A 19528-nucleotide genomic window follows, 5' to 3' on the forward strand; every position below is an offset into this window, starting at 1 on the left:
GGGGGGGGGGGGGGGGGGGGGGGGGGAGTTTTCTATTGGAAGTTTTGTTTGGGTGTTGGTTCTGAGTGTTTTTTGTATGGGGTTAGGGGTTTGTTCCTGGTGTTTTACATATGGGTAGTGCTAGGGTGGACTTTGTTGTAATTGTTCACACGTACACTAAGAGGAAAGCAGAACTATGAAATGTTGTATTGATAGCAACAGAAACTTACAGAATGAAATGAAAAGTGCAGAGACTATGAAGAGCTAGTATAGTATATATAACTAGGGAAGAAACATATTAGTGTAAATGTACACTACTACCCCTAGTTATTTTCCTCCTAACAGCTATCCTCCAACACCTCTCGTAAGCTGGAACATGCAAGTTTGTATGCCCAGCTTAGAGTGAAAGTGAGACCCAACTTGTCACTGCACCAAGCAGATCATAAGCAGAACACCACTGAAAATGCATAACATCTTCCCATGTAAAGTCTGTATGCTCAACATCAAGCCCCAAAACATCATAGAGGATATTATGCTCATCAAATTTTGAATCAACATGATAAACAACCTTGGCAGCAGAAACAATTTTGGTTGAATAAAGATGTGATTGAGCTGTCTGAATTCTCACAGCAGAAACAATCTCCATGAGACCAAAAGCAGTAAGCACTATATTTCACTAATGCTTCTTAGTTCAGCTAATTATTGTTAGTACTCTCACACCTTTCCTAAATGTTTAAAAAACATGACTACACACATCAACCGTTGAGTCCTCATTCATGATTCAACACAAAACATTAAAAAAAAAAAAAAAAAAAACATCTTAGTTTGCACCAAGCAATCCAAGAAACAGACATGTTCTGATCAATATTTCTTCAATAAGTAGTGGCGCAAGGCCTAGGGTCTTGGATTTCCCAATTCTAGTAAGTCCACTTGTCAATCCAGCAGCTGAAAGCATGCCTGCTCTAGTAGAAGGTTTGTTCTTTACATTTATTCTTATGATTTCTCCTTCCTTTAAGTGGTGATTTACAGCTGGATGAATGTCAATATGACTATTCTCATCACTGGTCCAGCTATCCACACTCATAGGTGTTCCACAGTACGATAGAACCTTCTCCACTACAATATTCTGCCAGAAACCTCTCCAGTCATTGTCAATTTTAATCCATATTTTCTCACTCACATGCTTCGATACATCAATCTCAACTTTTACTTTGGCCAAATTTGGCTCTGCTTTATGAATTGTTGCAGAACCTAGGGTAATCTCCTTTCCAATGGGTTCACAAATTGCAGCAATCGTATCAAATTGAAACAAATGAATAGGTAGAAAAGGCAATTGAATCCATATCAAGGCTACTGGCGAATCCTTCTTGGCGTACCACTCTGGCGTCCACCGAGAAAACCAAACACGGACTCCATCCACCTCTGCATGGCTTCGCATCCAAGTCCTCTTGCACTCATCCTCAGTCGCAAACCGCAACAACACCGTGCGTCGATCCAGCGATCTAATTTGTACATCACATTCCAGTCGAGGTATGGATCGAAATTGCATCCTAATTGATTCAAGAGACGGTCTCCTTCTCGGAAATCGACCGATCAGCGTACATCTCTCCCTTGCATCAATTTTGACTATTGGAACCTGTTGACTGCCTCGCACCATCCTAATTCGAGACCAATCTGCTTGATTCTCGCCCAGACCGCCTCCAACTGCTTGATCGTCCTTGATCTACGACGGCTTTGGACTTTATTCACCGCCTTGAGCTCCTCATCATCATCTTCGTCTAACTTCTTAACGAGCACTGTGCTCGTGTTTTCCACGGATCTGCTTCGGGAACTACAACTGAAGGCTATAAACCAGAGATTAAAGAACACTCTGTCCGAACTCTTCACGGATCCGTTCAGATTAAAAATTGCAAACAAAGGACTGATGAGCATTTTGCTCAAAACCTTCACGGATCTGCTCCATGATTGACTTGATTTGAAGAAGAGCACTGCGCTCCGATCTTCATTGATCTGTAGAGACAACAAATTAAACGAGGAAATTGCACGAAGAAAATCTTGCTTCGATTTTGTTACTCCTCTGCGGAGTAACGATCCTCTACGGATCTTTCGTCGGAGACGAATGCGCAACTTAGCGTGAGTCGCCGGTGCCGGAAGCTGCGACGGCATTGCTTCCTCACCGGCGCTCTGATACCATGTTGCAATTGTTCACACATACAGCAAGAGGAAAGCAGAACTATGAAATGTTGTATTGATAGCAATAGAAACTTACAGAATGAAATGAAAAGTGCAGAGACTATGAAGAGCTAGTACAATATATATAACTATAGGGAAGAAATAGATTAGTGTACATGTACACTACTACCCCTAGTTATTTTCCTCCTAACAACTATCCTCCGAATTAATTGGTTCAGTTCGGTCTTAAACCAAAGTACCAATCAATACAACGTTTAGAGAAATCGATCGATTCGGTTTTTAACCGAACTGAACCGTAAATCGATCGGTTATATATATATATATATANTATATATATATATATATATATATATATATATATATATATATATATATATATATATATATATATATATATTATAAATAAGGAATAAGGGTCAAATAGGCCACCGAACTACACACGAAACTGCAATTAGGTCATTGAACTCAAAAACAATGCAATTGGGTCCATGAACTACACAAATCCATGCAAATTAACCCAAATTGACTTGTTTGACTTGATCTTCCGATTACCAACTTTAAAAATAATATTTTAAAATAATTTTAAATAAAATAATTAATTAAAATTAAATTTAAAATTTAAAAAAAGGACCCAATTGACTTGTTCCTGTTTTTTTTTATTTAATTTTAATTAATTACTTAATTTAAAATTATTTTAAAATATTATTTTTAAAGTTGGTAACGGGAAGATCAAGTCAACAAGTCACTTTGGGTTAATTTGCATGAATTTATGTTGTTCAGGGACCTAATTGCATTTTTTTTAGTTCGATGGTCTAATTGCAGTTTCGTGTGTAGTTGGGTGACCTATTTGACCATTATTCCTATAAATAATATAGTAATTAAATAATTAATAGCTCTCAAGTCTTTTACGAATCAGACCTCAACCCTAGGGATGGCAATTTCAATCCGCCCCGCAGATAATCACTCGAATCCACCCCACATGGATCGGGTTTTTTTGGGTGGTAGTGGGTGGTGGGTCGGGGTGGATCATAAAAATGTAAACTCGCAGTGGGTCGGGTTGGATTCGGGTTTTATGTACAAAATCCACCTAGCACCCCACCCGACCCACCATGTGTGTATACATATATANATCCACCTAGCACCCCACCCGACCCACCATGTGTGTATACATATATATAATAGTAAAATAAGTAGTACTAGTATATAGTTAATTATAAAAGTTTCAATAATTTTAGATAACTTTTTAGTATTTTTATATCTAAACTACTAAATTTATTTTTTTAAATTAACAATTTAGTTATTATATTATAATATTTCTATTATTTTATGTTTTAGTATAACTAATGAATTTTATTGTTTAATTATGTCTAAGTAATTTTGATACTCCATATTATTTTTTGAAAAAAAAATTAATAAATTGATAAGTGGTGGGTACCCGTAGCGGGCACCCGCACCCGGTGGGGATGGGAATGGATTCTAAAAAATTCACTCAATACGGATTAGGGTGAGGTTGGGTGGAGAAAATAAAAGGTGGGTCGGGTGATGGACGTAGCCTCCCGACCCATTGCCATCCCTACTCACGTCTCACGCCTCACGCTCACCCCCAGCCGACACTCTCACACTCACGCAGTCCGCCACCGGCGTCTCTGCCCTCCGCCATCGACTAGCCTGGCCACCGCCGCAGCCACCACTCACGCAGTCTGTCACGTAGGCCGCACCACTCGCCTGGCCACCAGCGACCAAAGAGGTATGTTTGCCTGACTCTTTTCCACCTTATAACCTGATTTAGGTCTCTTGAATTTTTACTAGGATTAGCTAGGGCTCTTGAATTTCTAATTTTTTTTACTGAAATTTTAAAATTCCAGTTTCTGGAAATTTTAAAATTCCAGTTTACTGGAATCAAAATTCCAGAACTGGAATTTGTCATTCCAGTAAACTGGATTGAAATTCCAGTTCTGGAATTTTGTCATTCCAGTTCTGGAATTTTGTCATTCCAGTAAACTGGAATTTTAATTCCAGTTTTGGAAATTCAAACTGGAATGAGTTCTATTTTTTTATTTTAATTTGTTTGAATTGTTAATTTGTTAGGTTCGCATCTAATATTTAGATATTTGTTTGTAATCTTTGAACATTGAATTCGGGTTATGTTATGCTTGGTAATTAGTACTTAGTAGTATGTTTGATCTTTGAATTGCTATTTTGTTATATAATGTTTAGATTTTGGATATTGATTATGTGAATATGTATTGTTTGGTAGTATGTTCCAAAAAATAGGAAATGTTGAAATTTGGGGTCTTAAACTGAACTGAACACCTTACCGAATTAAATACGAACCGAAATTGAACCGAATTCTAATGTTAAACCGAATAATTTATTTGTTTTAAAACCAAAAAACCGAACCGATGACCGAAACGCCCACCCCTAGTTGTCTTGTTGATATATGTTTCAGTATATGTAGTACTTCAATTAATTATATGCTCCGGTATATGTTTTTTAGGCAGGCCCCCGCATAACCCCGTTGGCTAGCGCATGGTGCTTATTTAGTTGGAAGTAAATTGGGTAATCACTGTTGCATTTACTAGGTAAAGATTTTAAATTTTTTCTATTCGTTTCTAGTTTTTTAAATTTTGTTGGTAACTACAAACCTATAGTATCTGCTTTTTTTTAATAGTCAACCATTTTCTAAGGGAACTTATATATATAGCGGCGGCCAGAACCTTGTGCACTCCTAATTACAGCACAACATTGCATAGGCTAAACCATGAACCCTAGCTCTCCTTACCGCCACGAAGAACAAGACGACGATGGCGAGGATGTGTTTCTTGACGAAAGCGATATCATACAGGAAATCCCCGTGGATGAGGAAGGTAAAATTTTCCCTTGTATCCAATCTCTTTTTCACTTTTTTTTTTTTTTTTACTGTTCTGAAATAATGGTTGATGAAAGTGGTTATCTATTGTAATAGAGCTTCCAGATGCTGATGATGAAGATGGATATGGAGATTGGGATGATGGTATTGAAGGAGCAGTAGGTGCTGCATTTAAAAAGAACTTATGTTTAATTTTACTCAATTTTGTGGTTATCCAATTGTTTTGCTTTCAGATTTTATACTTGTGTGATTTTCATTTGATGCATTTTTACTTTGTTTTCTTTACTTGATTACTAAACTGGATCCATTTGGCATGATGATTTCAGATGAAGAAGATTCAGTGCATATTTTCACAGGTCATAGTGGTAGGCTACTTTGCTGCTTATTAGTTTAAATTAAAATTAGATGGTGATTGTGGAAACCTTTATTCAATGTAACCTCATATTATGCAATGAGCACTGGCTCTTGTTTTATGAGCCATTCATTATAGAACTGCTCATCAGAATAGTGTTCACCTATTTGAACTAAATATACAATTATGAAGTGATCATCATTCTTTAAGTAAATATTCTAGTATATTTGTCATCACAATTGAATTAAATGTTCATCGGAAGTCATGTAGCTACACAAGCCCAACTAATGGCATACCAACTGCGATTAACTTTGTAGCTTTCTTAATCCGTGGTATCTAAATTGAAGTTCAACTTTTTATGTCTGCAAAAAACTTGAGAGGCCTCTAGCAATTTTATGTTTATTATGGAGTCATTATTGCTCTGCATTTGTTGGTTGACCTGGTATACTTCATGTTCTTCAAATGTGAGCTTTATATAGAAGTAGACTATGAACTGGCAGAGACTTCATTCTAGGAGGTTGAGGTGTTCATTCTTTGTTGCTTATTCTCTTTCTTTTTGATGCTCCTCATTTTAATGAACACACTCAGCATGACGGATTTTTGGGTTTGATGGAGTCTCCATCACTGTCTACACTTTGTACAGCATCAGCTGTCTTGTAGTACATTATGTTATGTGACTATTTCTTATTATGAATGCTTCTGTATCAACATTTTTAGGTGAACTTTACGCTGCATGCTGCAGCCCTACAGATGCTACCTTAGTTGCAACAGGGGGTGGAGATGATAGAGGATTTATGTGGAGAATTGGTCAAGGAGATTTTGCTTTTGAGTTACAAGGTACATGTCTATCTGCTGATTCTATACCTTTGTTTGATTTTCTAGCATTTTTATATGCTTGCCAGCTTTGTTAATATGCATCTGCCTTCATCAGATCATCATAATGGTTGTTATTTGATATTTCTTTACTGAAGTATTTTGGGATCTTGTTGCAGGTCACAAGGATTCAGTATCCAGCTTAGCCTTCAGTTCTGATGGAAAGCTGCTTGCATCTGGAAGCTTTGATGGACTTATCAAAGTTTGGGATGTAGATTCCAGAAATCTGAAGTGCACACTTGAAGGTCCTGATAAGGGAATTGAGGTGAAAATTCTTCCATATTGTTTGTAACAATTTCTGTGTTTCAGAATTAGCTTTATAAACTTGAGAATTGTGGTTTCTCAGTGGCTCAAGTGGCATCCAACAGAGCATTTAATCTTGGCTGGTTCAGAGGATGGTATTGTTTGGCTGTGGAATGCTGAAACGGGTGCTTCTCTTAATATGCTTACAGGTCATGGAGAAAGTGTGACCTGTGGTGATTTCACGCCTGATGGTACGCTCATTTTGTTATATGAAATTTATTATTGTTTCCATTTGGGCAAGTATATTCCAAGTGCAACTCTGATGTTGAATCCTTTCTTGCCAAAGGTAATACGATTTGTACTGGCTCAGATGATGCAACTTTGAGGATTTGGAACACATGGAGTGGTGAAAGCATTCATGTTGTGAGAGGTAGATCTTATTAGTATTTGTCAAGAGCATTGAGTGAGTGAAAAGTAAATGTACTTGCATAATCCATAATTTAAAAAATAAAAATAAAATCAGTGCCAAGTATGCAGGACCTTCTATAGAAGTGTTATACCTTACCTCGTAAACTGCACCTGATTGAAAATGATATACTGACATAGTGTGAAGGACTTAGGGTGCGTATATTGAATTCTTGTTTCAAAAATAGTTTCCAGTGGAGTTGTGAATTTGTGATGGCTGAGGTGGGTAAATCATTAGGAGCAACAAACGGCTAATTTCTCTTGCAGTTGAGGCGCCTTGTTTCTAGATTGACCAATGATTTGTTAGCTGATTGGTAATTATAACAAATCTTTACCATTCTAGGTCATCCATATCACACAGAGGGGCTGACATGCTTGGCAATCTTGGCAATCGGCACGGTTTCAACACTTGTTCTCACGGGTTCAAAAGATAGCTCTGTTCACATTGTGAACATCGCGACGAGGAAGGTTAGGAGTCCTACCATGATAATGCCACTGGAACCTTCATTCCCTTCCAATTTTGATTTATTCATATGAATAGGATTTTTTGAAGTCATGTTCTGGAATAACTAATACGTGCTCTTTTTTTTTTTTTTTTTTTTAAATTCTCAGGTTGTCAGGTCTTTGAATGGTCATTCAGATTCAATTGAATGTATTGGAATTTCAAGAAGGTGCAGCCTAGTCTTGACACCCCTATTGCTCTCTATCTCTGTCTAGGCCTTTGGTGAATGATTTGTTATTTAACACCTCAAAATAAATATTAGTATAGTAGTTGATTAAACATGACCAGACAAAACCATATATTCTCATTGGTTGAATTGCAAAAAATATTAGTAGTACTAGATTAACATGACCAGACACAGAGCCATACTTTCTCATTAGTTGAACTAATAGTTGACATGATGAGGCAGGATTGCTTAATTTCTTTCGATAGAAGCCTACTTTGTTTTAAAAAAACTAAATTTATAAATGTCACTCTATGATTGGCAAAGAATCTTGAACTTTGTTTGGGTATGCATTATGGCCTTATTTTCATATTAATAGTAATAATGTAGACTTGAATATGATTGGTGAAACTTGACATGACTGTCTTGGCAGCTCTCGTGGCAGCTCTCTTTGGGTTGCAACTGGAAGCATGGACAAGAAGCTCATTATCTGGGATGTACTACATTGGTTGCCTCGATGCACATGTGAACACGAGGTTTGTTCCAACTACATGAACTGATTTATAGGATCCTATTATTCTTGCGTTTGGCAGCAGTTTCTGTATGAGTAAAGTTCACGGTTGTTTAAATAATGCTCGCAATATCCCTCTCGTAGATGATCTTGTTGTTAATCTTTAATTTGTGCAGGGAGGGGTGACATGCTTGTTGTGGCTAGGCACATCGAGATTTGTGGCTACAGGTTGTGTTGACGGGAAAGTACGGGTATGGGATAGCCTTTTAGGAAATTGTAATGCGACTTTTAGTGGACATTCTGATGCCATTCAATCACTAGCTGCATCTTCAGATTGGGAATTCCTTGTTTCCGTTTCAATTGACGGGACCGCCCGTGTGTTTGAGATATCAGCATTCGAGTAAGAAAACACCTACTCCATTGGTAGTCTGGGTCTTCCTGAACTCTAATGTCATCTCATCATGAAAACTGTGTATCTAGCTTGGTCTGCTTTTGGCGCCTTAGGAGTGAACCGCCGATTCAAAATTTATTTATTTATTGCATATTTTATTTCCTGTTTCTAAAATAGGATAAATGTAACAATTATTTTATTTTATTTTTCCAGTAATGAATTGTAACTAGAATTGTCTCTATTGTTTTGGTTCGGTTGCTACAATGTCTGATTCGGTTCGAATTGAACTGTGGCCATCTCTACATTTAAGCAATAATTTTTTGGATAGATGTATGTTAGTATTTAAGTGTCGCCAAAGCCAATGGATTATTATCCTGCAAATTTTGTAAGGATTTTATTAATATAATGAGATTGACTTAGCACGAGACCATCTAGTCTTTTTACGGTTATAATCATGAGTATTAAATTTGCTAAACTCATCTATTTTCCCTCCCTCTTATGTTAAATTGGACATTTAATTTCAATTTATTTTTAAACAATTAATGGTCGTTATAGCTGTGATAAACTTCCAGATTAGTTGTCGGTTACGAAGATTACATATCTGAAATTATTTAGGGTGTTAATGTGATTTCTTAGACATTTTAAAATTGTAATTTGTAAAATTTCGGCAAATAATAAGGCATTACAGTTGGCTGGTATAAGAATCAATATTCCTTTATGTACGGTTATTATAGTGTAAAAAAAATACAGAGTAACATTTTTTTGACACATAAAAAGTATAACATATTTGAGATTCATCAGTCTCAAACTTTTTTTTTTTTTACATGTTAATATATTTTTTTGCATATTTAAATGGAAATCATGGTCCAAATTGAGCTCACCTATATACAGGAGGCATAGTTTAGCAGTAAAAATATGCTCAAATATTATGATTTTTTTGGTCTAAACCCAATTCAATGAGAAATAAACTATACTAGAAAGACCCCGTGCAATGAACTCGATCAAAATTGTGACATTCTGATATGAGAATCACACTTCACCCACTCAGTCATTCCTTTCGAGGTCATACACACGCTATTTTTGTAAGTGACGAGAGAAATCACAACCAGTATCTGAAGGTGTACATGGGGTAAACACAGTCTTGATACCCTAGCCGACAAAGAACCAAAATAAGATGGCCTCCCGAGTTCGTGTCAGTTTTGACGGCGGTCGGGAAGTAACTCGATCGAGTTCACGATGCCAATGTATCGGACTATACTTAATAGTATCGATGGTCGATTTGCCTAACTTGTAGGACTTTGGGGTTTTACGAGGTTTTAAATTTACCGATCAAGAGACCGGACCTTTAACATGATTAGAGGGATTGAATGCTACCGATCAAGCGATTGGTTTTTTAATGTGACCAAGTGATCAAACATAAGTCCCGTCGTCGGGCTTCCAATCAAGAGATCGGATTTGATCCGGAGATCAAACATAAAGTCGATGGTCGGACACCTCGATCAAGAGATCGGCGTTGATCCGAATATCATATGTAAGGCCCGTGGTCGGGCACATCGATCAAGAGATCGACATTGATCCGGAGATCATATGTAAGACCTATAGTTGGGCACCTCGATTAAGAGATTGACGTTGATCCGGAGATCATATGTAAGGCCCACGGTCGGGCACCTCGATCAAGAGATCGGCACTGATCCAGGGACCAGGGAAGAATTAGGCCTATGGTCGGGCACCTCGATCAGGAGATCGTCGCGGATTTGGAGACCAGAAATTAGGCCCATGGTCGGGCACCTCGATCAAGAGATCGGCGCTGATCCGTAGACTAGGAATTTGGCCCATGGTTGAGTGCCTTGATCAAGAGATCGGCGTTAATCCGGGGATCAGGAAAAAATTAAGCCCATGGTTGGACACCTTGATAAGGAGATTGGCGCTGATCCGGAGACCAGGAATTAGGCTTGTGGTAGGGCGCATCGATCAAGAGATCGACGCTAATCCGGAGACCAGGAATAAGGTTCATGGTCGGACAGGCGATTGGCACCGCTGAGGAGCGAGATATATTCCTCACTGAGAAGCAGCACCATTGAGGAGCGGGATATATTCATTGCTGAGAAGCGTGATATATTCATTGCTGAGAAGCGGTATCGCTGAGGAGCAGTAAAGATTCATTGCTAAGGCTTTATGCCGAGATTGTTCCTGGGCTTAGGGTGCCGGTGGTGGAAGGACCAACCTAACCGAGCTTATATACAGATTTAGTATGACTATTCTACATACAAAGCTAGAAATAGTGTAATTTACAAAAAATGCAATACTAATTTTTACAAATTTAGAGATTTGTGGTGGCTCGCTCAGGTTGACAGAACAGTTGGTTGACGCGCAAGACTCGTAATCTTGGTTATATGCGGGATTTGACATAGTAGCTACGGCTAATACCCCAACATGATCACCAGTACAGAATTCAAATTTTCTCACAGTCCTATCTGTACAATAGGGGTGATCTTTCCATTTTGAATTTGGTATCCTTGCCACACAACGAATTTCTGACATGCAAATTAAATTAATTGCATGTTCTACAACAAGATGATGCTCATCCGTGTGTTTCTCTTGTGTAGGGATTATTGATTGGTTGAGATGGTTAGACAGAAAGGATAACAAGGTAAGTAAACACAAGACACATCACTAAAGGGAGAGAATATCCTATACAATCCCCCCTTAAAACCAAAAAAAAGTTATTGTTTTTATTATGCTTTGGACTGATAATGCAAGCGCACTTGGACATGGACAGAGAATTAGAACATATATAGAAGATGATATTTTAGTTTAGCCCTCAACAAATCCACTCTATCAACATGGATTATCAAGAAGGTCGATCTTGTTCTCACCTTTTCTCTTTCTTATTGCTTCTTTGAGTCTTGATAATCCATGTTGATATGGAGCATGCAAGTGTTTCTCGCTCTGCCCATTTAATCTAATCTATGTTCCTATTTTCACGCTGCATGTGATGGAACATTGATGAATTTATCTTTTAAACAAAAACCTTCTTGATCATAAAGAAAGAGTAGACGACTTTATTTCCATTCTTATAATTTCTTTAATTTTATTATCTAAATAGATAATAAAAACTTTTATTGTGCATCACACATGAAATGCACATGCATTGCACGTGTAACACATGGATGAAAATACACTAACTTATGATCTTTGGTGTTGATCTCTCTATCGTTATTTACCTGAAAAATGAGGAATCAGAAGCTAGAAGGTTGATCTTGTTCTCACATTTTCCCTTTCTTATTGCTTCTTTGATTCTTGATAATCCATGTTCATATATATGGAGCATGCAACTGTTTGTCGCTCTGCATGCCCATTTAATCTATCTTCCTATTTTCATGTTGTGATGGAACATTGATGAATTTAAGTTTTAAACAATAACCTTAGCTTCTTGATTAGAAAGAGTAGTTTAATTATTTCAATGCTTCAAACACACACACACAGGGTTCAGAAATAAGGAAATGTGTAGACGTACTATATGATCTTTCTTCTCTTTTATGTGTCATTTATTTGATGAGAAATTGAGAGCCAAAGGAAATTAGTTATATGGTTGTTAATAGGGCCGGTCCTGAGCACGGGCGGGCTGGGCGACCGCCCAGGGCCCCATGCTAGAAGGGGCCCATCCATATATATGTATATGTATACATATATATTATAGGGTTATAATTATATTAGAAAACAACCTAATGGGGTAGCTTAAGTGGTAAATGAGTTTTTTTTGTGAGGAAGAATTTTGAGAGAATGTGGGTTTGATTCTCACAAATGACAATTTCTCTTAGGCTGGCTCCCACAAAATTGTGGTTAGGAAAACTTTTTAAAAATATTCAGGTGTTTTCTTTTTATAAATAAAATTTTCAAAAAAAACAGAATAATCTAATGAAAATTTGAAACAATCTAAAGAAAATAAATGTATTTCATGTTATTTGAGATTATTATTTTTTAGTATTATTAAATTTTAATTTTAATTTTTTATATAGGGCCCATTTTTTTTTAATTTCGCCCAGGGCCTTCAAAATGTTTGAACCAGCCCTGTAATAATACCCTGCCCCTGGTGTGTTTGTAGAAGAACTCTGCTTTTCCCATTTTCTCTCCAATCATATACAACCATGCATGAACTTTTGTCCTCTCTTTTATTTTATTTCTTTCTTTTATGCACAGTATTATGCAGTAAACTGAGTTGAATTTGAAATGGCATATTGCTTACATGAATTACTTTTCATTTGATTAAATATCAGAACTTTTTTTTTTTTTTTTGATATGGGGTATTTTTATTTAATGTAAATATTTGTATTGCTGTTGGAGATGAACTTCGGGTACGTACTTTACCAATATTGTTTAGCTTTATATTTATGGCACTAAAAGAATAATCTCTGGTCAGGATTTTAGCTGTTAACTACATAAGTGTGGATAGGGACTTCACCAAAGTTGAGAAAGGTGTTCTTAATTTATAACTTTCTCCCGGAGAATGTGGTTATCCTGTCGTCGAGCAATGACCTTATCTGCTAGCTTACATTGTTTGGAACCAGTTCGTAGTAGTCCTTGGGCCTGTATGCAGAATAAGGGCAGAGCAGTTTGGCCTTCCTGGTGTCAAAGTTGAATGCATAGATGTCAACTGATGCCTTTAGAAACAACGTCATATCCTTGAACGACAAAGGATTGATCCAAGGATAAGGACTTGTTTGCTTTATCAGCCGTTAGTGGTTAGCAGTAGCGGGTTGTGTTAGCGGTTATCAAATAATGGATTATATTAGTGGGTTTGACCAGCCGAATATATTAGCTGTTTGTAAAAAGATGTTTGATAAAATTAGTTGTTTAGATTAGCGATTAACATGTAAAATGACCAAAAGGGTGCAAGGACCGGACTGTGCAAACATGAACTATAGCAATAGGAATTAATAACAGAATTGAATCCTCCCGTACACCAAGTAGCCATAAGGGAATGAGGTTGTTAAACAATACTTTAGAAGTGAAGAACAATGCTCTATTCCTCTTGATTGATTCAAAGTTTGAGATTATATAATATATATAGACTTAAAAGATACCCAAAAAGTATGTCGGCCTATTAAGCTACTCGGCCTACTCAATAAAGAAAGACTCTTCACCTCCCCAAAACTGCAACTTTTCCTCTCTTCAAGGCAATAAAATGTCTTTTCATTGGAAGCAAGAATATGCCATGAAAACACAATTTATTGCCTTGGCATCAAGTTTTTCACGCCTTGGGGAAGAATCATAAACAAAGCAAGTACACTCAACAATCTGCAATGGGGCTTATGGAGAGGTTCATGTGGGCGTAAGATATTGAGATGAATTTTTCCTTGCAAAATAGATTGAACACGTTCGGTTTATGAGATAACACTAAAGAACACATTAGATTTATGAGATAACAAGAGTGAAGTATAGCATCCCTAAAAAATTCTTAGGAACCTTGTTATGAATAAGCAAAGTACAAGCCATTTCATTGTAAAATTTTTTAAACACATCAAATAATTAAAAATGATGTTTCATTAAAAAGACTGAAGTGCACCAAGAGAAATCATCAATAAAGACAACAAAATATGAGAAATAAAAGGTGGTTAAAACTCAACATGGTCCCCAAACATCAGAGTAAACTAAAAAAAATTGGTATTTGCCATCATAACTCATATGAGGCTCTTGAGTGTTTCCCATGTTGACAAAACTCACACTATATAGCTTTTAAATTTGACAAACTAGGAACAAGTTGTCTTAATTTATTTAGTCTAGGTTGTCCTAAGCTACACTGGTTAAGGAGATGTGAAATAGTAGCATTGTAAGTTATTTTGGCATTGGTAGAACTTAGTAGGTGATAAAGTCATCGGGATTCATACCTTGTAGCAATTGTCTCCCTTGTATGTCAGTCCTGAACAACCACAAATTCATAAGAAAAAGTAAAAATGCAATTAAGAGAGTAAGTTATTGATTGAAATCAAATTGAAAGGACAATCAAGAATGTAAAGGACATTGGATAAAGATAAAGAATGAATGATGACTTTCCCAATTCCTATAGCCTTTAAGATAGTTAGAGTTTGGAGACAAAGAGACTTACAACAAAGAAATCTTGTAAACAACAAGATATTTTGGATAAACAGCATAGCCCTTCGACCAATATTCTATGTTGACTTCTTTCTGCCACTAACTCGCTTGTTGTTCAAGGAAGATGCATGCCAATTTGGAAAGATGTCTTAAAAACTTTGCAAAGCTGAATCTTATGAACATGCTACAAGCATCCATTGGCTAATCATCAAAACCATCATATACTTATGACAAGCCCTACATACAAGAAATTGAGGAGTTAAAGATGCCCTTCGACTATCAAGCTCCTAAGTTCCAACAGTTTGATGGCAAGAGGAATCATTGACAACACATTGCCCACTTTGTAGAAACCTACAATGACTCAGGGACTTATATGATATGTTGGTGAAGCAGTTTATTTGTTTTCTAAAGGGTACCGCTTTTGATTGGTACATTGATCTTGAAGTTGGCTATATTAATAGTTGACACGATATGGAGTGCAAGTTCTGAACCTACTTCTATAGTACACGGATAACGATAAGTTTCTTAGAGCTTACTACTACCCGTCAGTGGGAAGGTGAATGTTTCAGTGCTTACATTGAAAGATGAAGGGAACTGTGCCTAAATTACAAAGAAAGAATATTGTAAAGCTTTCCAATCGAGATGTGCATCCAAGGCATGTACTTCAAACTCTCTTACATTTTGCAAGGGATTAAGTTGAAGACCTTCGAAGAGTTGTCCAGTTGAGCACACGACATAGAGTTGAGTATTGAAGTTAGTGGATGACTCAACATATTGAACAGCACCTCCCACCCTTCTTTACCATGAGCCCACCTTTCCCCTTCATATTGCCTTCATTACCAATGAGCCCACTTTCCCCCTTTCTTCACCATGAGCCCACCTTCCTAACCCCATTAGGCCCAAATAATTATCCTATTATCTCATATACTCGGATCTCAGGCCTAACACCATGCCATTAAGTTCTCACCTTTATTGGCGGATTAAGCGAGCGACTATAGCTCACTAGGCCCTAAGGCTCGTGACTCCATAAAAACTAACATTATTTCCCCTTTTCTAAATTTTAGAGAATTGATGGTGGAATAATTAAAGTATTAAACTACGGTGAAAACTATATCAATTTATATAATATTTAGTATACAAATGTAATTTAATTAGCATTTTCCTTCACATATAACATGATGTGGTATTTTTCACTATGCTTCGCTTTATACTCTCCATCTCATTTGTACGTTATGTTGTTAAAATACAACGAGATTGATTCGAGTTATTTATATTTTAATTTTTATAATATTTAATTTAATATTAATAAATAAAATTTATATATTAAAATTTTAATAAAAACAACATATTAAATTTTTTTTTTGAGAAAAAACATATTAAATTTTTAAAAAATGAAGAACATGATTTAATTTAAGCAGAATACTTTGCATAGATAAAATGTAACAGAGGGTTATTGGAGTTGGTAGAGTAAAGTGTAAACAGCACAACTCAAGGAAGAAAGGAAGAAAGGAAAGAGGCACACGCTTCCTTTGGGCGTCTACAAATCATCAGTAACATAACAAAAATCCTTTCACAATTCATCAATCTTCTATAATGGAGAAAATCAGGAGAGCATCGCACGCTGGTTCATGGTACACTGATAGTCGTAAGTCCCATTTCTTGGTTTTTATCATTTCTTTCAATTAATCGAACCCTTTTCTTTAAAGATTTGTTCTTGCTTGAATTTATACAACTGATCGATTGTCTTGTTCATTTTCTTATGCTGCGAATTTTGTGGGGTTTTGAGTAGTACGATAATTAAACTGGGCACAGTGTTCGGAAGAATTTTGTTCAGTTCTTTCTGTAAAGAATTTTTTTTTTTTCAATTTCTTATTCCATTGGGATACTTTTCTTTTTCTTCACCATTTTAATCTTTGGTAAAGTTTTCTTCTTTTTCAGATTCTTGGATTTCTAATTTTTTCATTTTGTTTGACGATTTTGATTTGAGAGTAGAAGTTATGAGGCTCAGTTAAGTGAGGGGTGGGATTACTAAAATTTGTGCTGTTTTGTTTCCTTAATTTTTGGAAATGGTTTGTACATTTGTAGAAGACCTGTTTGGGTAAAATGGGTGTGTTGCTAAGGTAGTTTAACACTTAAACAAATGTGGTAGAATAGCAATATGGATTTATTATTAGTTAGTTTCTTGATTTTGCACCATTCTTTGCCCGCAAGAACAGATGAAATGCTGGTTGGGAGCTGAAGAATTCTACTTAATTTGATTAGAAAAGATGAGCATTTGAGGCCGGGCTCTCTATGTATTTGTTTGTTTCAAATGATTGGACGTTCTTTTTCACTTTTCAAAATGATGCATTTACTAGAGAAGTGGCTATCCATCGTGCATTTGTATAGAGTCACAAACAAAGTATCAAGCTCTTCAAGAATAGTAGCACCGCATTTTATCACTAATGCTTCATAACATCCATTTGCAGCGCAAAAGCTGGAAGAAGAGCTTGATGGGTGGTTGAGAGCAAGTGGTTTGGCTAAGTCTTCTGATGTACGGGGTGTGATTGCACCGTAAGTCATAATCCCGCTCTTTTCTTGTTGTTTGGCTAGCTATGAGATGTTGATGTAATTGTTATGGTGGCCTCTGGCTACTAGTCATGCAGGCTATTCGTATTCAGGTCGTGCAGCAGCATTTGCATTTGGAAACATAGACCCAGCAAACATGTACACACCTTCTCTTCCTTGTATTAGTCTCCGTGTTTCTTTATTATATTGGTGATAAAACTATTAGTGAATTAGTTATGGTGCAATCATAAGTTCATAACAATTACATCAAAATCAAATAGTTAGGCACACTATGTGAACAGCCTGCATTATTCTCTAAGAATTAGTGAATTTCTACAAAAAAAAAAGAAGTTTATTTCTTTTATGAATTCCTCTCTTTTACCATGAATGCCCTTTGTATTTGTAGTTCTCGTGTGTTCCTTCTTGGCCCATCACACCACTATTACACTCCAAAATGTGCACTTTCAAGAGCCACAGTTTACAAGACTCCAATAGGAGACTTACCTATTGATATGGAAGGTACTCAAGAATTGATTTCTACATGCACTTTGATATCTTTTTTTATTTTTATTTGATAGGTATGCATTTGCTCTATCTTTAATCACAGCTGCAAAGAATGACGTTATCATAGAGTATATTGGTTGTATCTGTCTAGTTGTTTGAGTCGACTTAGCAAAACATGACTTCAGCGTTTGGTATTTAATTTTGGAATTCCCTTTTATGTGGTTGATTCATACTATCATACATTTCCAAATAAAATTTTTCATTTGTTTTAATACATTTGTGAATCAACATCATAATCATGTTTTTATGAGAAAATCAAATTCAAGTGCCCCTCATCCCCACCCCCATTCAATCCTCTACTTTGTATTGTCCATGTCAAATTCTTCAAAAGTTATTATAAAAGGCTGATACAGAGCATGCTTCAACAGTCATTGAGGAGTTGAAAGCTACTGGGAAGTTTGAATCTATGGACCTTCATGTTGATGAGGCTGAGCACAGCATGGAAATGCACTTGCCTTATCTTGCTAAAGTTTTTCGCGGGTACGTTTTGGACACTGAGCCTTCAAAGCTAATGTTCTTGTAGACTGAATTAGTGAATTGTTCTGGCAGGTATGAGGTGAAAGTTGTTCCTATTTTGGTTGGCGCTCTTAGTGCTGAAAATGAAGCCATGTATGGACAATTGCTGGCAAAATATGTCGATGATCCAAAAAATTTCTTTTCCGTATCTTCAGATTTTTGTCACTGGGGTTCACGGTACGCTCATTTGATATTTTGTTTTATCAGACTTTTATGTTCCTATATTTGATTTCTTATGTCATGCTGTTGCAGAATTTGGTTTCTTTGTCATGAACTTTTAAGTGCATTAAGTATTCATATTTCATAGTCTTATGACATATCTTGATTGCATCCAACCAAGTTTCTAAGAACTTAAATAAAAAATATATTGGTTGTGTATTTGTATTTTAGATAATTGGGTTTTCGGTTTGTCTGCCAGGTTCCGTTACACATATTATGACAAAACACACGGAGCAATTTACAAATCAATCGAGGCGCTGGATAAAATGGGTATGGACATAATAGAAACGGGTGATCCAGATGCATTTAAACAGTATTTGTTGGAGACTGACAACACCATTTGCGGACGCCATCCAATTAGTGTTTTCCTCCATGTAAATATCTCAACTTTATGTATTTATTTATTTATTTATTTTTCGTGGTGGGGTTGATAAAAATGCTAGAAAAAGAATAAACCAAGGGAAGAAAAAAAGAAACGAAAATACAAGTTATTACGCTAAGGTTCAAGAATTTGGCCACAACTTTGTAGTTGTTTCATGGTACCAGATGTGTTTCCTTGCCATCTTTTTTCATTGTTGTATTTCACAATTTGGTGATGAATAACTAACATTTGAATTTTCCCAGATGTCAAAGAACTGCTCGACAAAGATAAAGATTAGATTCGTTCGTTATGAGCAATCGAGTCAGTGCAAAAACATGAGAGACAGTAGTGTGAGCTATGCATCAGCAGCAGCCACCAAGGTTGATGGTTGAACATTATATGCTGCAACCTATGATATGAACTATGTCAACTTGACAATGTTATCTCTAACATATGTATCCTTGTTATGGATTCCTTGTCAATAAATATTGACTCTTTGTACTAATGCTGATTGATGAATCCCCCTTGTTTTCCTTATTTTGATTGTGCTTTGTGCTATGCACCTTACCCTCTTCACTGATGTTTGCATGCCTTTTGTTCATGCAATAGTTTGTGCCTTACTACATACAGGATTGATGTATGTCTATACTTTTGTTTGTTTTTTTTTTTTTTTTTTTTTTTTTTTTT

The 19528-nt window shown here is 36.3% G+C and overlaps 2 protein-coding genes across 7 annotated transcripts; both read left to right on the plus strand.

Moving 5' to 3' along the window:
- Positions 1 to 3704: 3704 nt before the first annotated feature.
- Positions 3705 to 8868, plus strand: LOC115995821 (angio-associated migratory cell protein-like). Of its 6 annotated transcripts, none has more exons than XM_031236654.1 (13): positions 3705 to 3919; positions 4670 to 4754; positions 4844 to 5039; positions 5138 to 5203; positions 5368 to 5406; positions 6111 to 6230; positions 6386 to 6531; positions 6613 to 6760; positions 6856 to 6939; positions 7318 to 7442; positions 7587 to 7645; positions 8073 to 8175; positions 8327 to 8868. In XM_031236654.1, exons 3-13 carry the CDS (start codon positions 4934 to 4936, stop codon positions 8552 to 8554), a joined length of 1224 nt encoding a protein of 407 aa, XP_031092514.1. In that variant the 5' UTR covers positions 3705 to 3919; positions 4670 to 4754; positions 4844 to 4933; the 3' UTR covers positions 8555 to 8868. The 6 variants fall into 6 exon arrangements, with proteins under 6 accessions (XP_031092514.1, XP_031091755.1, XP_031091055.1 ...); XM_031235895.1 differs by having other exon boundaries at positions 4860 to 5039; XM_031235195.1 differs by having other exon boundaries at positions 4877 to 5039.
- A 7231-nt stretch (positions 8869 to 16099) lies between these two features.
- Positions 16100 to 19466, plus strand: LOC116017783 (protein MEMO1-like). The gene is made up of 8 exons (XM_031258420.1): positions 16100 to 16279; positions 17103 to 17187; positions 17272 to 17340; positions 17588 to 17700; positions 18114 to 18225; positions 18295 to 18438; positions 18680 to 18854; positions 19105 to 19466. The coding sequence occupies exons 1-8, from the start codon at positions 16228 to 16230 to the stop codon at positions 19231 to 19233; spliced, it is 879 nt and encodes a 292-aa protein (XP_031114280.1). The 5' UTR covers positions 16100 to 16227; the 3' UTR covers positions 19234 to 19466.
- Positions 19467 to 19528: the final 62 nt, after the last annotated feature.

Source organism: Ipomoea triloba, chromosome 1 (assembly GCF_003576645.1).
Source record: "Ipomoea triloba cultivar NCNSP0323 chromosome 1, ASM357664v1".
Taxonomy (NCBI): domain Eukaryota; kingdom Viridiplantae; phylum Streptophyta; class Magnoliopsida; order Solanales; family Convolvulaceae; genus Ipomoea; species Ipomoea triloba.

Bases quoted from the DNA above. Each gene is read 5' to 3' on its own strand.
- LOC116017783 (XM_031258420.1), top strand. From the start codon at position 16,228: ATGGAGAAAATCAGGAGAGCATCGCACGCTGGTTCATGGTACACTGAT. The intron at 17,188-17,271 runs GTAAGTCATAAT...TCTGGCTACTAG, and splicing joins GTACGGGGTGTGATTGCACC to TCATGCAGGCTATTCGTATT. The intron at 18,855-19,104 runs GTAAATATCTCA...GAATTTTCCCAG, and splicing joins CAATTAGTGTTTTCCTCCAT to ATGTCAAAGAACTGCTCGAC.
- LOC115995821 (XM_031236654.1), top strand. From the start codon at position 4,934: ATGAACCCTAGCTCTCCTTACCGCCACGAAGAACAAGACGACGATGGC. The intron at 7,646-8,072 runs GTGCAGCCTAGT...CTGTCTTGGCAG, and splicing joins TGTATTGGAATTTCAAGAAG to CTCTCGTGGCAGCTCTCTTT. The intron at 8,176-8,326 runs GTTTGTTCCAAC...TAATTTGTGCAG, and splicing joins GATGCACATGTGAACACGAG to GGAGGGGTGACATGCTTGTT.